The sequence below is a fragment of the Podarcis melisellensis genome (genome assembly GCF_964234715.1).
Source record: "Podarcis melisellensis genome assembly, chromosome: 3".
Lineage (NCBI taxonomy): Eukaryota > Metazoa > Chordata > Lepidosauria > Squamata > Lacertidae > Podarcis > Podarcis melisellensis.
The window spans coordinates 119,990,301-120,009,019 of record NC_138530.1 but is presented as its reverse complement, the minus strand read 5'-3'; the positions used below and the strand labels follow the sequence as shown (position 1 = coordinate 120,009,019).

The 18,719-nt window shown below is 43.3% G+C and overlaps 1 protein-coding gene across 1 annotated transcript in view; it reads left to right on the top strand.

Moving 5' to 3' along the window:
• COL4A2 (collagen type IV alpha 2 chain) overlaps positions 1 to 18,719 on the top strand; it is a 178,708-nt gene that overhangs the window by 72,692 nt on the left and 87,297 nt on the right. Inside the window, exons 4-12 of the mRNA XM_081905934.1 lie at positions 1,174 to 1,308; positions 1,388 to 1,432; positions 5,345 to 5,461; positions 7,959 to 8,030; positions 8,713 to 8,748; positions 8,851 to 8,913; positions 9,203 to 9,238; positions 12,939 to 12,980; positions 17,278 to 17,364. Of these exons, the coding sequence (XP_081762060.1) occupies positions 1,174 to 1,308; positions 1,388 to 1,432; positions 5,345 to 5,461; positions 7,959 to 8,030; positions 8,713 to 8,748; positions 8,851 to 8,913; positions 9,203 to 9,238; positions 12,939 to 12,980; positions 17,278 to 17,364 (633 nt within the window). The remainder of the gene's footprint in view (positions 1 to 1,173; positions 1,309 to 1,387; positions 1,433 to 5,344; positions 5,462 to 7,958; positions 8,031 to 8,712; positions 8,749 to 8,850; positions 8,914 to 9,202; positions 9,239 to 12,938; positions 12,981 to 17,277; positions 17,365 to 18,719) is intronic.

Genomic DNA, 18,719 nt, shown 5'->3' with positions numbered 1-18,719 from the left:
TTTGTGGTTCTAGTTTTCTGGTGTTACTATTGATGTGGTTGATGAGTGCCATCTACAGGTCTATTTTAAAGATAAAACTTTCAAAATGTAAAGGATCTATTTTACTTTTGTATTTTGTATTTTTATGTTGTGACGCACCCTGTGATCTTCTGATGAAGGGTGGTATACAACTTTAATAATAATAATAATTTATCTATTTTGTCATCTGCAATAAATGGCCTTAGCCCTATACACCTGAAGGAGTATCTCCACCCGCCTCATCCCGCCTGGACACTGAGCTCCAGCTCCAAGGGTCTTCTGGCGCTTCCCTCCTTGCGAGAAGTGAGGTTGCAGGGAACCAGGCAAAGGGCCTTCTCGGTAGTGGCGCCTACCCTGTGGAATGCCCTCCCACCAGATGTCAATGACATGAGTAATTATATAACATTTAGGAAACATCTGAAGCTTTTTAAGGTTTAATGTCCTACTATGTTTTTATATATGCTGGAACTGCCTAGAGTGGCTGGGGAAACCCAATCAGACGGGCAGGATGCAGACAGACAGAAGAATGCAGGGCAAAGTGGCGCATCTGTGCACGTGTGTGGAGCTGTTTGCACTTCTGCACATGCGCAAAGCGCAATTTAGCGCTTCTGCGCATGTGTGAGTGGCAAACCTAGACGTAACCTGTTCTGGGTTTGCCGTGGACATTCACCGGAACGGACGCTAGACAAGGCAGACATTCACGGAGGTATTACTGTATATATATAATTATATATTTAAAAACCATTCCCCAGTTAAGTGGGCTTCACAATTCTATACATGTTGCAACCTTATACAGTTACCTGGGAATAAGTGCTATTGAATACAGTAAGACTTATTTCTAAGTAAACCCGTATGGTAATGACGCACTGGTGTGTACTGTTGAAATGCAATAGCAAAAGAGACTTCTCTGATGCTTGGTCAACAAGCAGAAATACTTCCCTAGAATAAAGTGTGAAAACCAGGGCTTCCTTGCATTTGGTACTCATTTGCACTGCAAAATATTTGGGTGGATGTTACTGTTCAGAGGAATTAGACTTCTGTAAAAATTGCTAGCTTCTTTATTAAGAGAAGCACAGGTTTCTTCATTACTGCAGAGATCAAGTGTTGCATGCATTACCGTAGTTTCTAAAGAATTGTGTTTGTTGTGATTTTCAGGGCCAACCAGGACTTCTTGGGCAGCAGGGATTCCCAGGACCGCCTGGAGTGGGAGGCATCCCAGGACTTCCAGGGCACAAAGGATATAAAGGCGAAAGAGGCCAGCCAGGAATAACTGGACCAAAGGGAGAAGCGGTAATGATATAATTTCCATTAGGCTAACAACTGTAAAGAAAGACTGGGCTTTTTAATCACGTTTCCTTTTTCTTCTTAGGGACAAAGAGGGGTCACTGGTTTTTCTGGTGCAGATGGCATTCCTGTAAGTAGACACTCATTTAATCTACTGAAATAAGAGGGTCTTTCTGTAAATAGTTCAGACTGCTTTCAAATAATCTTTCCATTATGAAAGATCTGCTGCCTATTGAGTTCAGTAACATGTAAAAATAGGCCCACTTTTCTCTAAAACAACCAGGTGGTTGCCAAACATAAATTAAAAACACATCAAAAATACAGACAAAATAAAATGAAGGTTCTTCAAACAGCTCTTGTTTATTCACAGGCCAGAACAGAACTGAACTGAAGGGTTCAGCCAGCCTGCTTATATAGAGCTGTTATAAAATTTATATGTATATAAAAGTTATATGTATATATAAAAGGAGTATATGTTAGAAAAGTTCAGCAGTCCCAGGAATGCCTGCAACTCCATCTTGTTCTTTGGGATGGGGGCCTGCTGGATAGCACAGATCTTGGATGTTGTCAGGTGAAGGCCGGAGGCGTCGATAAGATAGCCCAGGAACTCCACCTGTGGAACGGCGATCTGGCACTTCTGCTTCTTTACCTTGAGCCCGGCCTCCTGGAACCTGGTCAGCACGGCGCGGAGGTACTCGAACAGCTGCTGCTGTGAGTCTGTGGACACCAAGACATCGTCAAAATACGGTACCATGCCCGGAAGCCCTTGCAGGAGACGTTCCATAAGGCTTTGGAAGATGTGAGGAGCCACACTCACCCCAAACTGCAAATGGCGGCAACAGAATGCCCCTTGGTGGGTGACGATGGTCTGGGCTTCAGCGGTGGCATCATCAACGGGCAGTTGTTGATAGACTTGGGCAAGGTCCAGCTTTGCGAAGACCTTACCCTCAACCAGGGAATGCAACAGGTGTTGGACAACAGGAACTGGGTAAGGGTGCTGCTGAAGTGCCTTGTTGATTGTGCACTTGTAGTCAGCGCAGATTCTCACTGACCCGTCTGGCTTGACAGGCGTGATGATGGGGGTTTCCCACTTGGCGCGGTCAACCGGCTCCAAAACTCCTTGGGCGATCAGCTTGTCCAGTTGCTCGTCCACCTTAGTCTTGAGAGCAAAAGGAACCCGGCGTGGCTTTAGCTTGATGTGGGCGACTTGTGGATCAAGGCTAAAGGAGATGGGCGTACCTGTATATTGACCCAAAGTGCCGTCAAAAACCTCGGCAAAGTCTTTGATCAGACCCTCAGTCTCTGCATTTGAGATGCAGTTGATGCCGGTGACTCCCAGGTTCGAGGGCATCAAACCAGTCTAGCCCTAGGAGGCTTGGCCGCTGACCTTCGACCACCACCAGTCGGAGCAGGCCCGAAAAATCCTTGAAGGCGATCCGGAACCGGCCAATGCCTACCACGGGAATGTCGTTACCCTGGTAGTCTCTCAGGTGTATGCAGTGAGAGTCGAATTGCCTTTTGGACACTCTGGGTACCAGTCTTTTGATGGTGCTCCAAGACACGATGGATAGGGCAAACGCGGTGTCGATCTCCATGTCACACGGAGCTCCTTCAAAGAGCACAGTGACGTTCACCTTGTGTCGCATAGGCGAATTGGTTTGGCCAATCGTGGTTCCCGATGGGCAGTGGCAGTTGGTGAGAGCGAAACAGCTTTCCTTGGCGAACTGGAGTGAAGACTTGGACTTGCGACACGGTGAAGGGGGGGTGTTGTACAGAGCCGATCGGCAGACCTTAGTGATGTGGCCCCTTCTGGAACATTTCCGACAGATGGCATCTCTGAATCGACACTTGGCACGGGAATGGTTGCCTCCACAGCTGGCACATTCCGATTGGCCCTTGGACTTCTGTTGGAACTTCCCGCACTCCTGCTTCGTCTGGTGCATGTCATCATCTTCACTGGAGGATGCCTCATCACTGCTGGCCTCTTCATGATGCACTGGAACTGGCTTCCTAGCAAGACGTGGGCTGTTGCCCTTGCAGATCTCCTGGGCGGAGAGTGCAGCAGCTTCCGAGGCCGCGGCCTCCACAATGGCCTTCTGGAGCGTGAGGTCTGGCTTGGCAAGAAGACGTCGTTGCAGACGGATGTCCCATACCCCACAGACGATTTGATCCATCAGGGCATCGTCTAAGTCTCGGAACTCGCAGTGCATTGCAGCCTGTCGGAGGGTGGCGGTGTAGTGGTTAATTGACTCTCCCTCTGCCTGGTTCCGGTGGTAGAACACCTGACAGGCAGCAATCTTGGAATGCTTTGGCGCGTAGTGGTTGTGGGGCTTCTCTTGAATCATGCCCCATGGCGCTGCCTGGACTTCTTGAGGCACAACCAATGCTCGGGCCGTCTCAAACACCTTGGGCCCACAGAGGCTGAGGAATAGGCCCCGCTTACGCTCCTTTGACACTTCTGTCAGCTCGTTGGCTTGGAGGTAGCAGTCAAACTGAGCAAGGTCGGAGTCCCATGATTCAGAGGCTGGGGAAAACAGCAATAGAGGCACGAGTGAAGCCATGGTTCCGATGCCGACGTAGAGGGCGATGGATGGAACGCAGTGCTCTAGCCAGAGCGGTCAGCTCTGAATTGGTTCTGTTCAGTGATTTCGCTCAGTGTTTCAGCTCAGTGATTCAGCTCCATCCTCGTCACCAGTGTTAAGTTGTGGGTGAACATATCAGACGGCACAGCGGTTCTTCAAACAGCTCTTGTTTATTCACAGACCACAACAAAACTGAACTGAAGGGTTCAGCCAGCCTGCTTATATAGAGCTCCACTACAACGCAACTGTAACCACTTTCTGTAACTATCCAATTACTGAACGTCACTTTCAATCCCTTATTTGCATATGTGGACCTGACTGAAAACTATCTACAGTATCCCCCTTCTGGCCCAGGGTGAGAACTTCAGTACATAACAGAAATAGAATAGTAAAAGTTTAAACAGATAGTAATATAAAACTAAATATTAATTTAAAACAGTAGATTCTGTAGTAAAAGCTGACTGGATTTTTTTTTAAGTTCCATGGATCTCCACCAGTTGCACAGTCCACCCCCTGTCTCTCCTGCCTACCTGCCTAATTTCACAGAGAGAAGGTATACAAGCCATTCTACAAAATAAAAATCAATCTTTTGTGCTACAGATAGTGAATGTTTTGGAGGATATTTAAAGTGCAAATAACCTTGGGCAAATGACGGAGCCTTTTGAATCTACCTTTCACCAAATTCTGAACATGAGAAATTATTGAGGAGGCATTATTGTCAAAGTAAAACTTGGTTTTGAACTTTCTAATTAACAATGTGTTGTATAAAATAATAAACAAAGAAGTTTTACTCCTATGCTCTTTTCCAGAACTACCCAGGTATGTATCCCAGAACTGGCTTCCTTCATACTGATTTCCCCTGATTTTAGAGATTCTTGACACAAAATCTCTCAAGCCGAATTTTAAATATGGATCCAGACAGTCAAAAAGAACTTACCCATGCTATGTACCACACACCAAGCAGGTAGTTTAAACTGAATTTAAATGCACTGTACACCACTGTGCCTGTCCAAGTTGGCACTCCAGGTTTGGGGCCTACTCACACTGGATGCCTAGAGAAGGCGACTTGGCTCAAAGCAGAGCCTGGATTCATGCAGTTCTTCTGGTGCACTTGGTGTCACATTTGACTTTTGCCTCAGTAAGCTTCCTTTTTTAAATAGAAGAGAGGGAACTGATGATAGATTGGCATCTCTTCTTTTCACTTTTGTTTCTCCACTCTTCCCAGCCCACTGATTGTCCATGTGTCCACTTCCTTTTCCCACTGATGGCTTTTCAAGTTTTCTGGGGTATCTGGTTTAAACTACAGAGATATTTTAAAGAATTTCCCCCCACTCAGTTTTCTCATGGAGTAATTGCTTAGGGTAATGGTGAGAACATTTAAGAGCTGTATGAAGACTAGGAAGTTGAAACTAAAAACAGATGGTTGGATAAACATTCTTGTGTTTGTTCTGTCTCTGCAGGGTCATCCGGGTCAAGCAGGATCAAGGGGCAAACCAGGCCATGATGGCTGTAATGGGACCAAGGGGGACGCTGGTCAGCAGGGAGGCCAGGGACCTGGAGGCTTGCCCGGATTCTTTGTAAGTTGCTAACACTGAATGAATAAATGGAATGTAACTACATCTTAGTTAATGCAACCTTTGCAAATGTTTTCTAAACCACAGCAAAATGTACGCTGCTCCTTATCACCAGTGTCAGGAGAAGAGTAGTAGATTTTCCCTCACGGGAGGAAGCCTGGTGGAGTGTTTACGCGAATTTGTCTTGTTAGCATTATGTCTGCAAAAACTATAATTCCTCCATAGCTGTGCTAAATCCCAAGATCCCTAGCATTCATCTTGTACAGCGATAATTCCTAGGCTAACATGGAGCTCCCTCATATTGTGTAGTCACAAATCATGGACCACCAAAACCATGCATTCACTTTGCCATGGGAGGCAGCGTGAGGGAGCCTCACCCCCTCTAGGTCCCACCTCGTCTCCAAGCTACACTCCTTCTCCACACCTTGCTTGAGTGCCATGTGGGGCACTCCCCCCCACAGGGGGCAATTTGATTTTATGGGGGGCAATTTGGAAGCTTGTTTAGACCAAGTTAATGGCCTTTTAGGCTTCCTACATGTGAATAGGGGTTCACTTTTTGAATAATAAGAATTATATGTCACGGGGGGGGGGCACGAGGATTTTAGAGATGCTTAGGTGGGGCATGGCCAAGAAAAGGTTGGGAACCACTGCTTTAGTGGTTTTGCCTGACTGGAATGTGCCCTTGCATGTGATGGTGCCTGTTCCTTGCTTGGATGGAAACGTGTGAAAAAGAAACACCTGAGTTTGGGTGGCTACTGTACAAAGGTAACAGTCCCATCCATTATGTGTGGTGTGGAGAAACTTTTTCTATCTCTTTTAAACAGCTGTTTCTAACTTTTTAACTGATAATTTCGCAATTCCATTCTTTTATGTAAACTGCTTTGAGGGGTTGTTTTTTGTTTTGCTTACAATCAAATGGAGTTTGTGTGTATCATTTTTGGGTGGAGGGACCTCTCACATAATACTGGAACCTAGGACCATTGGAAAATTCAGAACAGAAAAAAAGAGATTAAACTATGGAGGTTGCTGCCACAGGATATAGTATTGGCCACCAAGCTGACTTAAAAAGGGATCGGACAAGTTCATGTAGACTAAGGCTATCAATTCCTACTAGCCATGTTGGTTATGATTACTGCTGGAGGCAGTGTGCCTCTGAATACCAGTTCACGTGTGAAGTTCTTCATGTACATTGTTGTTTCAGACCTGGTGTGCTAGGAGAATTAATTACTATCTTCCATTGTTCAGTTCTTTACTGTGTTTATCTGGATGGTACAAGGTCACATTCCATTCCTTCTGCTGTTCACCAACTAGCAAATGGGCTGCAGCCATAAATGACTCACAGAGTACATGTCCAGTCTCTGCCATTAAAATTCCACTCTGGAGTTCTTCCTTGGCACACAGTTAAATACAAGATCTTTTATCAAACTCGGCCTCTTGCCAGATCTGTTCAGCAGCTGTTCATTCTTCTTGCTCTGCATTGCTCCCTCACATTCCTGGCCCAATCCAAAGATGATTTTAAATAGAGTCCATTCAACCTTGGTTGAGGGCGGAGGGCATAATAAAACCTTGTTAAATTCCTTGTTGAGCATAAATCAAAAGTTTCCCTCCTCTTTTCCATGGTAGCAGGCAGAATAACATAGCCGTGGCTACACACGTCTCTTTCATTTTACGGGGAGGACAAGAAAAAGACCACCTTGTCCTCCCCTTTCCTTTCTTGGCTGTTGTGAGGATTTTCAAACTTTAGAAAAAACATTCGATACCTTCAAAGAGCCAGGCCCAGTCCTTTTGGCAGCTAATTGATTTCAGCCCATTATCATATGTCAACCTAGGAGCACCTCTTGATTAAATGCTAGTATACCAGATTAAAGATGAACCAACCCAAATCATGCCAGAGACAAAAGCTCGTCCACATCAGGGACACACTCCCAGGTCACACTCCCTTTCAAGTTGGCAGACACGGGCTTGAGCAGCACAGCGGGCCGCATTGAGCTCCCCAGACCACACTGGGGAACATGGTCAGGATTTTCGCCTCATAAATCCTGGCTTTCCCCTGCCTGAACCTCACCTGCAGCGGGGAGTGAACACCTTTGACTTGTGATGAAGCAGGAAATTGAACAAAGGTGCCTTCTTGATCTCAATTGGCAGGGAGTTCCATATTGCAGGTGCTGCCACACTAAACGATCAAGTTCTTACAAATCCGGAACGGGTATTATGTGGCATGTGTAGTAGTCCCAATATGGGCCGCAAATCCTATAGTTTGCAACTTACCTTCATTTAAATTTACAACACTACCTTCTGTTGGCTTGAGGTAGGGTTTAGGAAGGCTTTTACTCCATACCCATGTTGGAAAGCACATTTTTTCAATGGATTCCTAGATCGGAAGAGGAATGGTAGTGCTTACATATGGATACACATAGATTTACTGAAACAACTCCATAAAACCCTTGTGCTGTTACTGATCATGGGCAGAGAGCTAAATACTTGTTTTCAACCACTGTAGGGAATCCAAGGACCCAAAGGTCAGAAGGGAGAGCCCTTTGTTTTTACTCCGGAATTAGCCGTGCAGTTCAGGGTAAGTTTGCGCTGCTGTTAAGAACTTAAAAAGATGTTGTGCAAAGTTAGCATGTTTTCTGGTACCGTGGTTTTTTGGTTACCATGTTTTACTCTACCTCCTTTCAAATGTTTTGAGAGTCTCAGCTCTTCCTGAATATGTGAGAAGTTTGAAACCTTCCAGTTATGTTCTGAAGCCAAATTTTCAGGAGGAAGGCTTTTTTATCATGTTCCCAAATGTAGACTGTCAACTGAAAATCTTGCATCTCATTTTTCAGTATATATATGTAGAAATAGATTCTATCCAATGCAAGTAAAATATCATCCTATGCAAGTTCTGTAACAGTTATCATAGCATTACAAATCTTTATGGTCAAGAAAAGTCCTTTTCCATGGGCTGTTCCCCATGCTCTTTCAAGTGAATATATTGAAACAAATCATATACTGTCTAGACATAGGTATTATGTTTTATAGGAAATAAGTATTTGCATATTAGTTGTTAAATGTTTTGTTTCTGTTACAAATATGAATTGAAGACATTGCCATACTGACAAAATTTACTTTTCTAATTACTTTTATCTTTTGCATTTTGCAAATAATCACAAAGTTCTGTAAATAATGTATATGTACCTTTTTATTTCAATGTAGTAGAAATTGCTGTTTATGTTAGACTTGCATTTACTACCTAAGATTTCTTTCTCTAGGGAGACACTGGTGACCCAGGTTTGAGGGGCTTCCCGGTAAGTACTAAGGTGATAAATAACAATTTTTAAGAGTGACTTTATGATAAACTATTAAGGAACAGTTTGATTTTAAAAACAAGCAATTATCTTCCTGTCTAGGGACCTCAGGGTGCTCCTGGTGCAGTGGGTATATTTGGTCCAGTTGGAAACACAGGTCTACCTGTAAGTATAATGAAATGCATAAATTATAATTCATCAGCTGCCCTGGGGAATGGTTACATGTATGCAGATAGCAGCGTGGTATCCTGATGACTGCACATGGGCAAATCTCAGAACTCCTCAAGTTAGAATTAATGCTTTTTATTAAAACATGAAAGGACACTGGAGTGCTGAAACAGTTATTAAAATATTTAGATTCTAGGTACATTTTAAAAGCTGTATGTGAAATACCTATATTTACATGAAGTGAGCACTCCAAAGGGATCCCTTACTGTCTAACTTCTGTTTTCAGGGACCTCCAGGGCCACCAGGATCTCCAGGACTTCAGGTAAGTCTTTTTCTGACGATTGTGACCATCTTGGGTCCACAGAACATGATCCACAGGTCTGTTGCAAATGCAAATTTGCTATAGAAGTTCCTTTGGTCAGTTGAGGAGTTTAAGCCATAAAGATAAAGTGGAATACCACAATTCTGGGTGGCAGAATGGGTTACTTTCTTTGACCTAGGCTGCTTCTTTGGAGATAAGTTTAAATGCAATTCAGAGAACAGTGAAGCAATAAGGGCTTCCTTCAACTGCTCAATCAATGAGGCTGGAAAGTTTTGAGAAATGGGAGGTGGAGCATCTGCAGTGGCTGGAGAGGGGTCATGATGCTCTTGTCTCTGATCCTCAGAAAAACCTAAACATTCTGGCTCAGAATCAGATAAAGCATCAATCTGCGCCTCACCCGCAGGCAAAAACCTCACACCAAACTACACACTCTGTTTGCCACTCTGTGAACCCGATGTGGGGGGAAACAGAAGCCACACACACACTCCTTGTCCCAGCTGCCAACCAGGAGGATGAGGACGAGGGGCGGGCCCTCTGTCGCCGCCAAAACGAACCAGGAGACAGGCAGGCAGGACTCAGTATCAAAAGCCAATAGAAGCAGGCAGGCAGGGACATAAGAGGAACGCTCACTCCATTGTTAGTGTAAAAACAGTGAACCAGGAGGAGGCAGCCAAGCCATTTTAAAATTAGGGCAGGAGAATGCAAATGCCACACCAGCAGCCACACAAGTAGCACACAACCACACACACACCGAAGCGGAATAAATAATTCTGGAAAAAATATCAATATAAGTAAACAACTAAGGAATAAAAAAAAGGGTGGCAAATAAGCGGAACAACCAAACATAAAGAGCAACGGAAAGCCCCCCCCCTTTTTTGGTGGAAAACACACTGCATGGGCAAAGAACTGTACAGTAAAACTAAAACAATAATATGGAAAATCTAAAGGGAAAAGGGGGAGTTCAGAAACTAGTAACAACTTAGCTGAGTCAGGAGAGCCGGGAGGAATGTATTGTCTGCGCCTAGACAGGAGGAAAAACTGAGGGAGTCCAGCCTACTTCTCATAAGTCTTTGCCCTTGTCTAGTGTGAACATGGTGAACACCCATGAACTAAAATAGTAATTAAGTTATTCATTGTAGGATGTGCATGACTCGAATAGAAAAGGTTTCTAGTCTAACTAGGCTAGAGAAGGACAAGGCAGTCCTGCTTGTTCCTTTTCTCTCTCTGAAGATGGATTTCCGGGGAGGAATCATAGCTCCATCAAGGCTCCATTGATTGAGATAATTAGGTGGTGATTAACAGTAGCTACTGCTGGCCACGACACGGAAAAACTGTCTGCGGACAAATGTCGGCTCCCTCGGCCAGTGAAGCGAGATGACCGCCGCAACCCCAGAATCATTCGCGACTTAACTGTCAGGGGTCCTTTACCTTTAACAATAGCTACTGCCTATCATGGGACACGGGTGGCGCTGTGGGTTAAACCACAGAGTCTAGGGCTTGCCGATCAGAAGGGCAGCGGTTCAAATCCCCACGACCGGGTGAGCTCCCATTGCTCAGTCCCTGCTCCTGCCAACCTAACAGTTCAAAAGCACGTCAAAGTGCAAGTAGATAAATAGGTACCGCTCCGGTGGGAAGGTAAACGGCGTTTCCGTGCGCTGCTCTGGTTCACCAGAAGCGGCTTAATCATGCTGGCCACATGACCCGGAAGCTGTCGGCCAATAAAGCGAGATGAGCGCCACAACCCCAGAGTCGGCCACGACTGGACCTAATAGGGGTTCCTTTACCTTTACTGCCTATCATATTATCTCTGAGGGACAAAGATAAAATGAATTAACTTCCAATGGTCTGGAAGGGCTTCTTTCCCTGTGTGGGACTGCAAGATTTTCAAGGAACCTCAACAGGTGAGTGACCAGGGAGCAGAAGAACCACAATATTGTCCAAACACAACTTAATAGCCCTTGGGGTCAGTCCTTAGGGCAAAGATCAGCTCAACCTGCCTCTCTACAATGATATCTGAAACTTGTATAAATTACTACTGATACTATCTGATCCAACGGCCGGCTTAAGAGGAGACACCACCAAGGGGCTTAAATTAAAGCAAAACAAAAGGCGTGTTTGAAATACGTGTACTGAAGAAAGTTTGTAAATAGTTAATAGATTCTCCAACTCTTAGAAATTTTCATCTTAATTCATTCTGCTCTTAATCCTCTGCTTCACTGATGAATGTGCTGCTTGTAATGTGAAACTACATGGCTGCTCACTGGGAAAGTGAAATGTTTGGAATTTAACTTCCTGATAAGCAAAGACTGTGTGAATTTCAGAGTAGGCACTCAGTATGGTGAAAATACTGAAAAACACCTTCTGATTGTTAGTGTCATACAGCAATTACTGAATGAACAATAGAAGAACTAAGAGTGGAGATGCATAAAATGAGAAATAGAAATTGATTGGACAAAGCTGAGGCTGGGAAGATAAGTAGCCTTTGGGAAAGAATACTGATGGATGTTTGCCAGAGCATAGGGGATAAAATCAAACCCTGAGGAACCGCACATTGAAGGTTCCACAGGGCTGAAGAACACTCCCCAAGCTTAACCCTCTGGAAATGTCCAACCAAGTAGGACCGGAAACACTGCAAAGTGGTGCCACCCACCCCAACTCGGACAGCCACTCCAGAAGGAGGATACCATGGTCAATAGTATTGAAAGCCGCTGAGAGGTCAAGGAGAAGTAACAGGCATACGTTTCCCTTGTTTCTCTCCCCACAGAAGTCATCACACAAAGCAACTGAAGCAATTTCTGTTCCAAAACTTAGAAAATCAGTTCCAACAGTAATGTTGTTGCATAGAAATAATTATTTGCCCCAATGACTGAGGTTTTGGGTAGCCAGGCATCTGGTACGCAGGCTGAGACCCTCCCTTACCACAGCCTCCCCAGAATGGTGCATGCTGTAGTTATCTCCCGCTTGGACAACTGCAATGTGCTCTATGTGGGGATCCGGAAACGACAACTAATCCAGAATGTGGCAGCTAGACTGGTGAGTGGGTGAGGTCCTGTAAGACCTACATTGGCTCCCAGTAAGTTTCTGAGCACAATTTAAAGTGTTGGTGCTGACCTTTAATGCCCTAAATGGCCTTGGCCCAGTATATCTGAAGGAGCGTCTCCACCCCCATCGTTTTGCCTGGACACTGAGGTCCAGCTGTGAGGGTTTTCTGGTCTTCTCACTGAGAGAAGCGAAGCTACTGGGAACCAGGCAGAGGGCGCCCTCCCTGTGGAATACTCTCCCATCAGATGTCAAAGACATAAACAACTATCTGACGTTTAGAAGACATCTGAAGGCAACCCTGTTTAGGAAAGTTTTTTTATGACTGATGTTTTAATGTATTTTTAATCTTTGTTGGAAGCTGCCCAGAGTTGCTGAGGAAACCCAGCCAGATGGGTGGGGTATAAATAATAAATTATTATCATTACTATTATTATTAAGCATGTATTGACTATTCTACTTCTTAATCAGAATAGATTTAAGAGATACTATAGAAAATGCCAGTCGCAACTGAGAGTTTTTACCCTAAAAGTCATAGAATTATTTTAATCGTTGGTAAAACAGTTAAACAGAGAGAAAAACGATTTCCAGATCACCATTTGGGCAAGTACTTCATATGCCAGAAAAACACCCGTTTAATAATCATTACTTGTCATTTCAGGGCAACAGAGGCCTTGGCTTTTATGGAGAAAAGGGTGACAAGGTAAATGGAATATTCTAATTAGTTTGCATTTCTATCAGAATATGAAGAATACAGTTTTGAGTGATAATTCTTTGACTTGTGCCAGAAGCACAGCTGTTAGCAGTTAGAGAATTTGTGGTGCTTGCCCAGTGGCCTCTGAAAAAACATACAGGAAGCATGAAATTGATGGGCCTTGCCTGTTTGTCTTCAGTAGCTGGTTATCATGTATGTATATATGATGTTTCTGAACATGGAATTTCTATTTAGCTTCAAAAGATGTATTCTATAATAATTTGTCTAGTCTTTCTTTAAAACCATCCAAGTGACTGCCCATCATGATATTTTGCAGTAGGGAATTATACCAATTGGTGTAAAATTTTAAAGAGAAGACTTTCTCTCATTATTCCTGAATATACTCAGTTGGTTAGAGCATGGTGCTGAAATCGCCAAGGTTGCCAGTTCAGTCCACTTAGGGATAGCTTGCAGGGGGTTGGATGAGATCTTCAGGGTCCCTTCCAATTCTATGATTCTGTGATTTTATCTGCTGCCTTGTGGGATATCTTCAGGAAAAGAAAAGGCTAAGGAGTAAACACTACACAGATCCGGAACGGGGTCCCTAAGATGATTGGATGGCACCTTGTACACCTCTTTCCAACACCTCTTGCAGACAGTCTGGTGCCAAACGCCTTGCTCTGCTTTCCTGTGGACCCCATCTGGGAGGCTGAGAAGGGGGTCTTGTCATCTGGGCAGCCCAGAACCTCCAGACACACCACTCAGGCTTGTGCCCCGGGGATGTCACTTCAGTGCTGCTAACATAGCAAAAAGAATATGGGAGGCAGCAGTTAGAATTATTGGTCTCTGCAGCCCTAGCAGGCATCCTGAATCTCCATTGGTTTGACTTCACCCCCGGAGGTGCACTCCATTGTCTTTTGAGACAGATGGATGCCAGCAACAAGAACTGTCATTCAAACTAACAGGATGAGCATGTAAGAACAAGCTAGTAGATGATGCCTTCCTGGAACAGATGGCCAAGCATGCAAAAGGAAGGGAGATAGTAGTAATGGGGGACTTCAATTACCCGGATATTTGTTGGATGTCAAACTCAGCCAAGAGCATAAGGTCAAACAGATTCCTCACTGGCCTTGCAGACAACTTCATTGTCCAGAAAGTGGGAGAAGCAACAAGAGGAACAGCCATTTTAGATCTGGTCCTAACCAATGTTGATGACCTGGTTAGTGGGGTAGAAGTGGAAGGATCATTAGGCGCGAGTGATCATGCTCTTCTGAAGTTTACTATACAGTGGAAAGGAGCAGCCAAGCATACTAGGACTCCATTTCTTGACTTTAAGAAAGCCGACTTCATAAAACTTAGGGAAGTGCTGGGTGAGATCCCATGGACAGTAATACTAAAAGGAAAGGGAGTTCATGATGGCTGGGAGTTTGTTAAGAGGGAGATAGTAAAAGCACAACTTCAGGCAATACCAATGAGACGGAAACATGGAAGGTGCCTAAAGAAGCCAGGGTGCCTATCTAAAGAACTTTTAACTGAGTTAAGATTAAAAAAGGATGTGTACAAAAAATGGAAAAGGGGGGAAACCACCAAAGAGGAATTCAAACAAATAGCCAGCACGTGTAGACACAAAGTCAGAAAAGCTAAAGCACAGAATGAACTCAGGCTTGCTAGAGAGGTTAAAAGCAACAAAAAAGGCTTTTATGGGTATGTTCGTAGCAAAAGGAAGAACAAAGAAACTGTGGGGTCACTCAGAGGAGAAGATGGTGAAATGCAAACAAGGGACACAGAAAGGGCTGAACTCCTCAATGCCTTCTTTGCCTCAGTCTTCTCCGATAAAGAAAACAATACCCGACCTGAAGAATTTGGAGCAAATGATTCAGCAGAGGAAACACAGCCCAGAATAACTAAGGAGATAGTACAAGAATACTTGGCTAGTCTAGATGTATTCAAGTCTCCAGGGCCAGATGAACTGCATCCAAGAGTATTAAAAGAACTGGCAGATGTGATCTCAGAACCACTGGCAGTCATCTTTGAGAATTCCTGGAGAACAGGCGAAGTCCCGGCAGACTGGAGGAAGGCAAATGTTGTCCCTATTTTCAAAAAGGGGAAAAGAGAGGACCCAAATAATTACCGCCCAGTCGGTCTGACATCAATACCAGGGAAGATTCTGGAGCAGATCATTTAGCAAACAGTCTGTGAGCACCTAGAAAGGAATGCTGTGATCACCAATAGTCAGCATGGATTTCTGAAAAATAAGTCATGTCAGACTAACCTGATCTCGTTTTTTGACAGAATTACAAGCCTGGTAGATGAAGGGAACACAGTGGATGTAGCCTACCTTGATTTCAGCAAGGCATTTGACAAGGTGCCCCATGATATTCTTGTAAAGAAGCTGGTAAAATGCGGTCTTGACTATGCTACCACTCAGTGGATTTGTAACTGGCTGACTGACCGAACCCAAAGGGTGCTCATCAATGGCTCCTCTTCATCCTGGAGAAGAGTGACTAGTGGGGTGCCACAGGGTTCTGTCTTGGGCCAGGTCTTATTCAACATCTTTATCAACAACATGGATGATGGACTCAAGGGCATCCTGATCAAATTTGCAGATGACACCAAACTGGGAGGGGTGGCTAACACCCCAGAGGACAGGATCACACTTCAAAACGACCTTGACAGATTAGAGAACTGGGCCAAAACAAACAAGATGAATTTTAACAGGGAGAAATGTAAAGTATTGCACTTGGGCAAAATAAATAAATAAATGAGAGGCACAAATACAAGATGGGTGACACCTGGCTTGAGAGCAGTACATGTGAAAAGGATCTAGGAGTCTTGGTTGACCACAAACCTGACATGAGCCAACAGTGTGACGCGGCAGCTAAAAAAGCCAATGCAATTCTGGGCTGCATCAATAGGAGTATAGCATCTAGATCAAGGGAAGTAATAGTGCCACTGTATTCTGCTCTGGTCAGACCTCACCTGGAGTACTGTGTCCAGTTCTGGGCACCACAGTTCAAGAAGGACACTGACAAACTGGAAGGTGTGAAGAGAAGGGCAACCAAAATGGTCAAAGGCCTGGAAACGATGCCTTATGAGGAACGGCTAAGGGAGCTGGGCATGTTTAGCCTGGAGAAGAGGAGGTTAAGGGGTGATATGATAGTCGTGTTCAAATATATAAAAGGATGTCACATAGAGGAGGGAGAGAGGTTGTTTTCTGCTGCTCCAGAGAAGCGGACACGGAGCAATGGATCCAAACCACAAGAAAGAAGATTATATGCTGATTATATGCTGCCAAGGAGTGTGGTGGAGTCTCCTTCTTTGGAGGTCTTTAAGCAGAGGCTTGATAACCATATGTCAGGAGTGCTCTGATGGTGTTTCCTGCTTGGCAGGGGGTTGGACTCGATGGCCCTTGTGGTCTCTTCCAACTCTATGATTCTATGATTCTAGTACTGTGAGACATGGAGAACAATCTCTGTCCACACCATGCATAATTCTATAATTATTCATGATGTCCTCATAGTCATGTTTTCTAAAATCATTTAACTTGCTCATAGGGAAGAGATTCAGGCGCTTTTGGATTCTGAACTGCAGTCACCCACAGTCTGCAAGGGCAATGGTCAGGGGTGATAGGAGTTGTAGCATAAACGAACAAATATAGAAACAGCATGTAATATATTAAGCTAAATTTATCTACACCATCAACCAAAATATCAATCTACAATAAAGAACATTGGAGAACCTAAAATAATAGGGCAGTGCATATATATAAAATACAATATCAAAAGGAGAAATATGTTAGACCTCAAAGGATCTTCTTTAGCAGGAAATTGTATTGATGATTTAAAAGCGAAGCCACACCGAAAGTGAAACCCCAGGAAAAGCAAACAAAAGTAACATTTATAGTACTTGAAGAGTTATAACGCAATTCAAGTTTTGTCACATGGAATCCTTCCTGAGATGAGGAGGCCAAAATTCATTTGTTGTCCTTAGCACTTTGGTATATTTATATACCAAATCTGTATATTTATATACCAAAAGCAGCAGATCCTCCAGCTTTTCAAATTTGAAATCAGTATAACATATGACTGTTCTCTTTATGGTGTTCATTCATAAACTATGTTATTTTTACTGTTGTTAGCCGCTCTGAGCCCGGCTTCGGCTGGGGAGGGTGGGATATTATTATTATTATTATTATTATTATTATTATTATTATTATTATTATTCTGGTGTAGTTCAAAAAATGTACTACCACTTTTAAACCTTTATTTTACTTATTGTTGACTATATTATTGTGGCTTTCCTGCAGGGTGATATTGGGCCCCCTGGTCTACCTGGGCGTCCATCAACAGGAGAGTTTGTCACTTCAACAGATGTAATTTCAAGTGAATATAAGGTAATAAGAAATCTTACGGAAAATTACTTCCAGTTACTCATTTCATAGAGTACAGAAACTAGCAAAGCATGTTTCCTGAGTGCTCTTATTCATCAAAATAGCAGGTGAATATTATCCTGTGGCCATATCTCATATACTGTAAATGAAATAAAAGAATAATCTGGCTAGATTTCCTTCCAAAACATATTTTTAAATGAAACCCTAATCTTAAGAATTTAATATCTTTGTATTTTCTATTGTGATTAAATAATCACAGAATCATTCCAGAAATATTCTGTATCTTGTACAGCCAAGATCTCTCCAATGTTGGTACAAGGTTTTACTCCAGAAATTTTGCTAGTTAAAATACATGTCAAGAAATGACTGACCAAAGATCTGTGTTCTGACCGTATAGTGCTTTAAACAAAAAACAAAGAAACAACCCTGCAACCAGACTGAATCGTGGACTCCCCCTTTCCTTGCTTTAGCTGTGTGGGTGCTTTGTCCTTTAACTATGCATAGGGTCTTTTTCCATGGTTCTCAGCATGTAAGTTCTTCTTACATGTCCTAAGTCAGGGATGGGCAAAATATAGGAGACCGAGTGCCCAAACTGCAACCCAAAACCCACTTATTTATCAATTGCCAACGCGGCAGTTTAACCTGTATATCTCATTTTTTTCTGTATGTTTCACGTTTCTTCTTTATGACTGCTGTTGTAATAAATAATCCTTCATAAAAGTTATTGCATTGCGTTCTTCATTAAATTAACTTTCCGTTGATATATAATTTTATGGTATAACTCAGTGCTTTTTTCTAAAAAGAATGTTTAGGGGTACTCTCATTTTGACTCAAGAAAATCATCACCGGGGGAAAATACAGCTCAAATCGGGGGAAATAAATAGAGTGAATTTCTTCTTCCTTTAAATTCACAAAATGTTTAGGGGTATGCATCCCTCTGCATCCCTACAGAAAAAAGCACTGGTATTACTCCAAATCAAAATGGTATTATGAGCCATCAAACATTTTTTCCAAGAGTCAAAACAAAATTTTTTTTTCTTCCAGTAGCACCTTAAAGACCAACTAAGTTAGTTCTTGGTATGAGCTTTCGTGTGCATGCACACTTCTTCAGATACACAGAGGTTCTAAGAGGTTTTCCAAGAGGTTCCACAATTTTGGCCCCTAGTGTACACTGGAAGACTGCACTAAGAGCCACCCTCTCCCAATTTTTAATATGAGATAATAATGATTGTCTGCGTGTGCACATACAAATAAATAAATATAAATAAATAAATAAACCCAACCGGATGGGCAGGGCATAAATATATTATTATTATTATATTTTGCTATTTCTTCGGCTGCCGTTTGATCACAGCCTC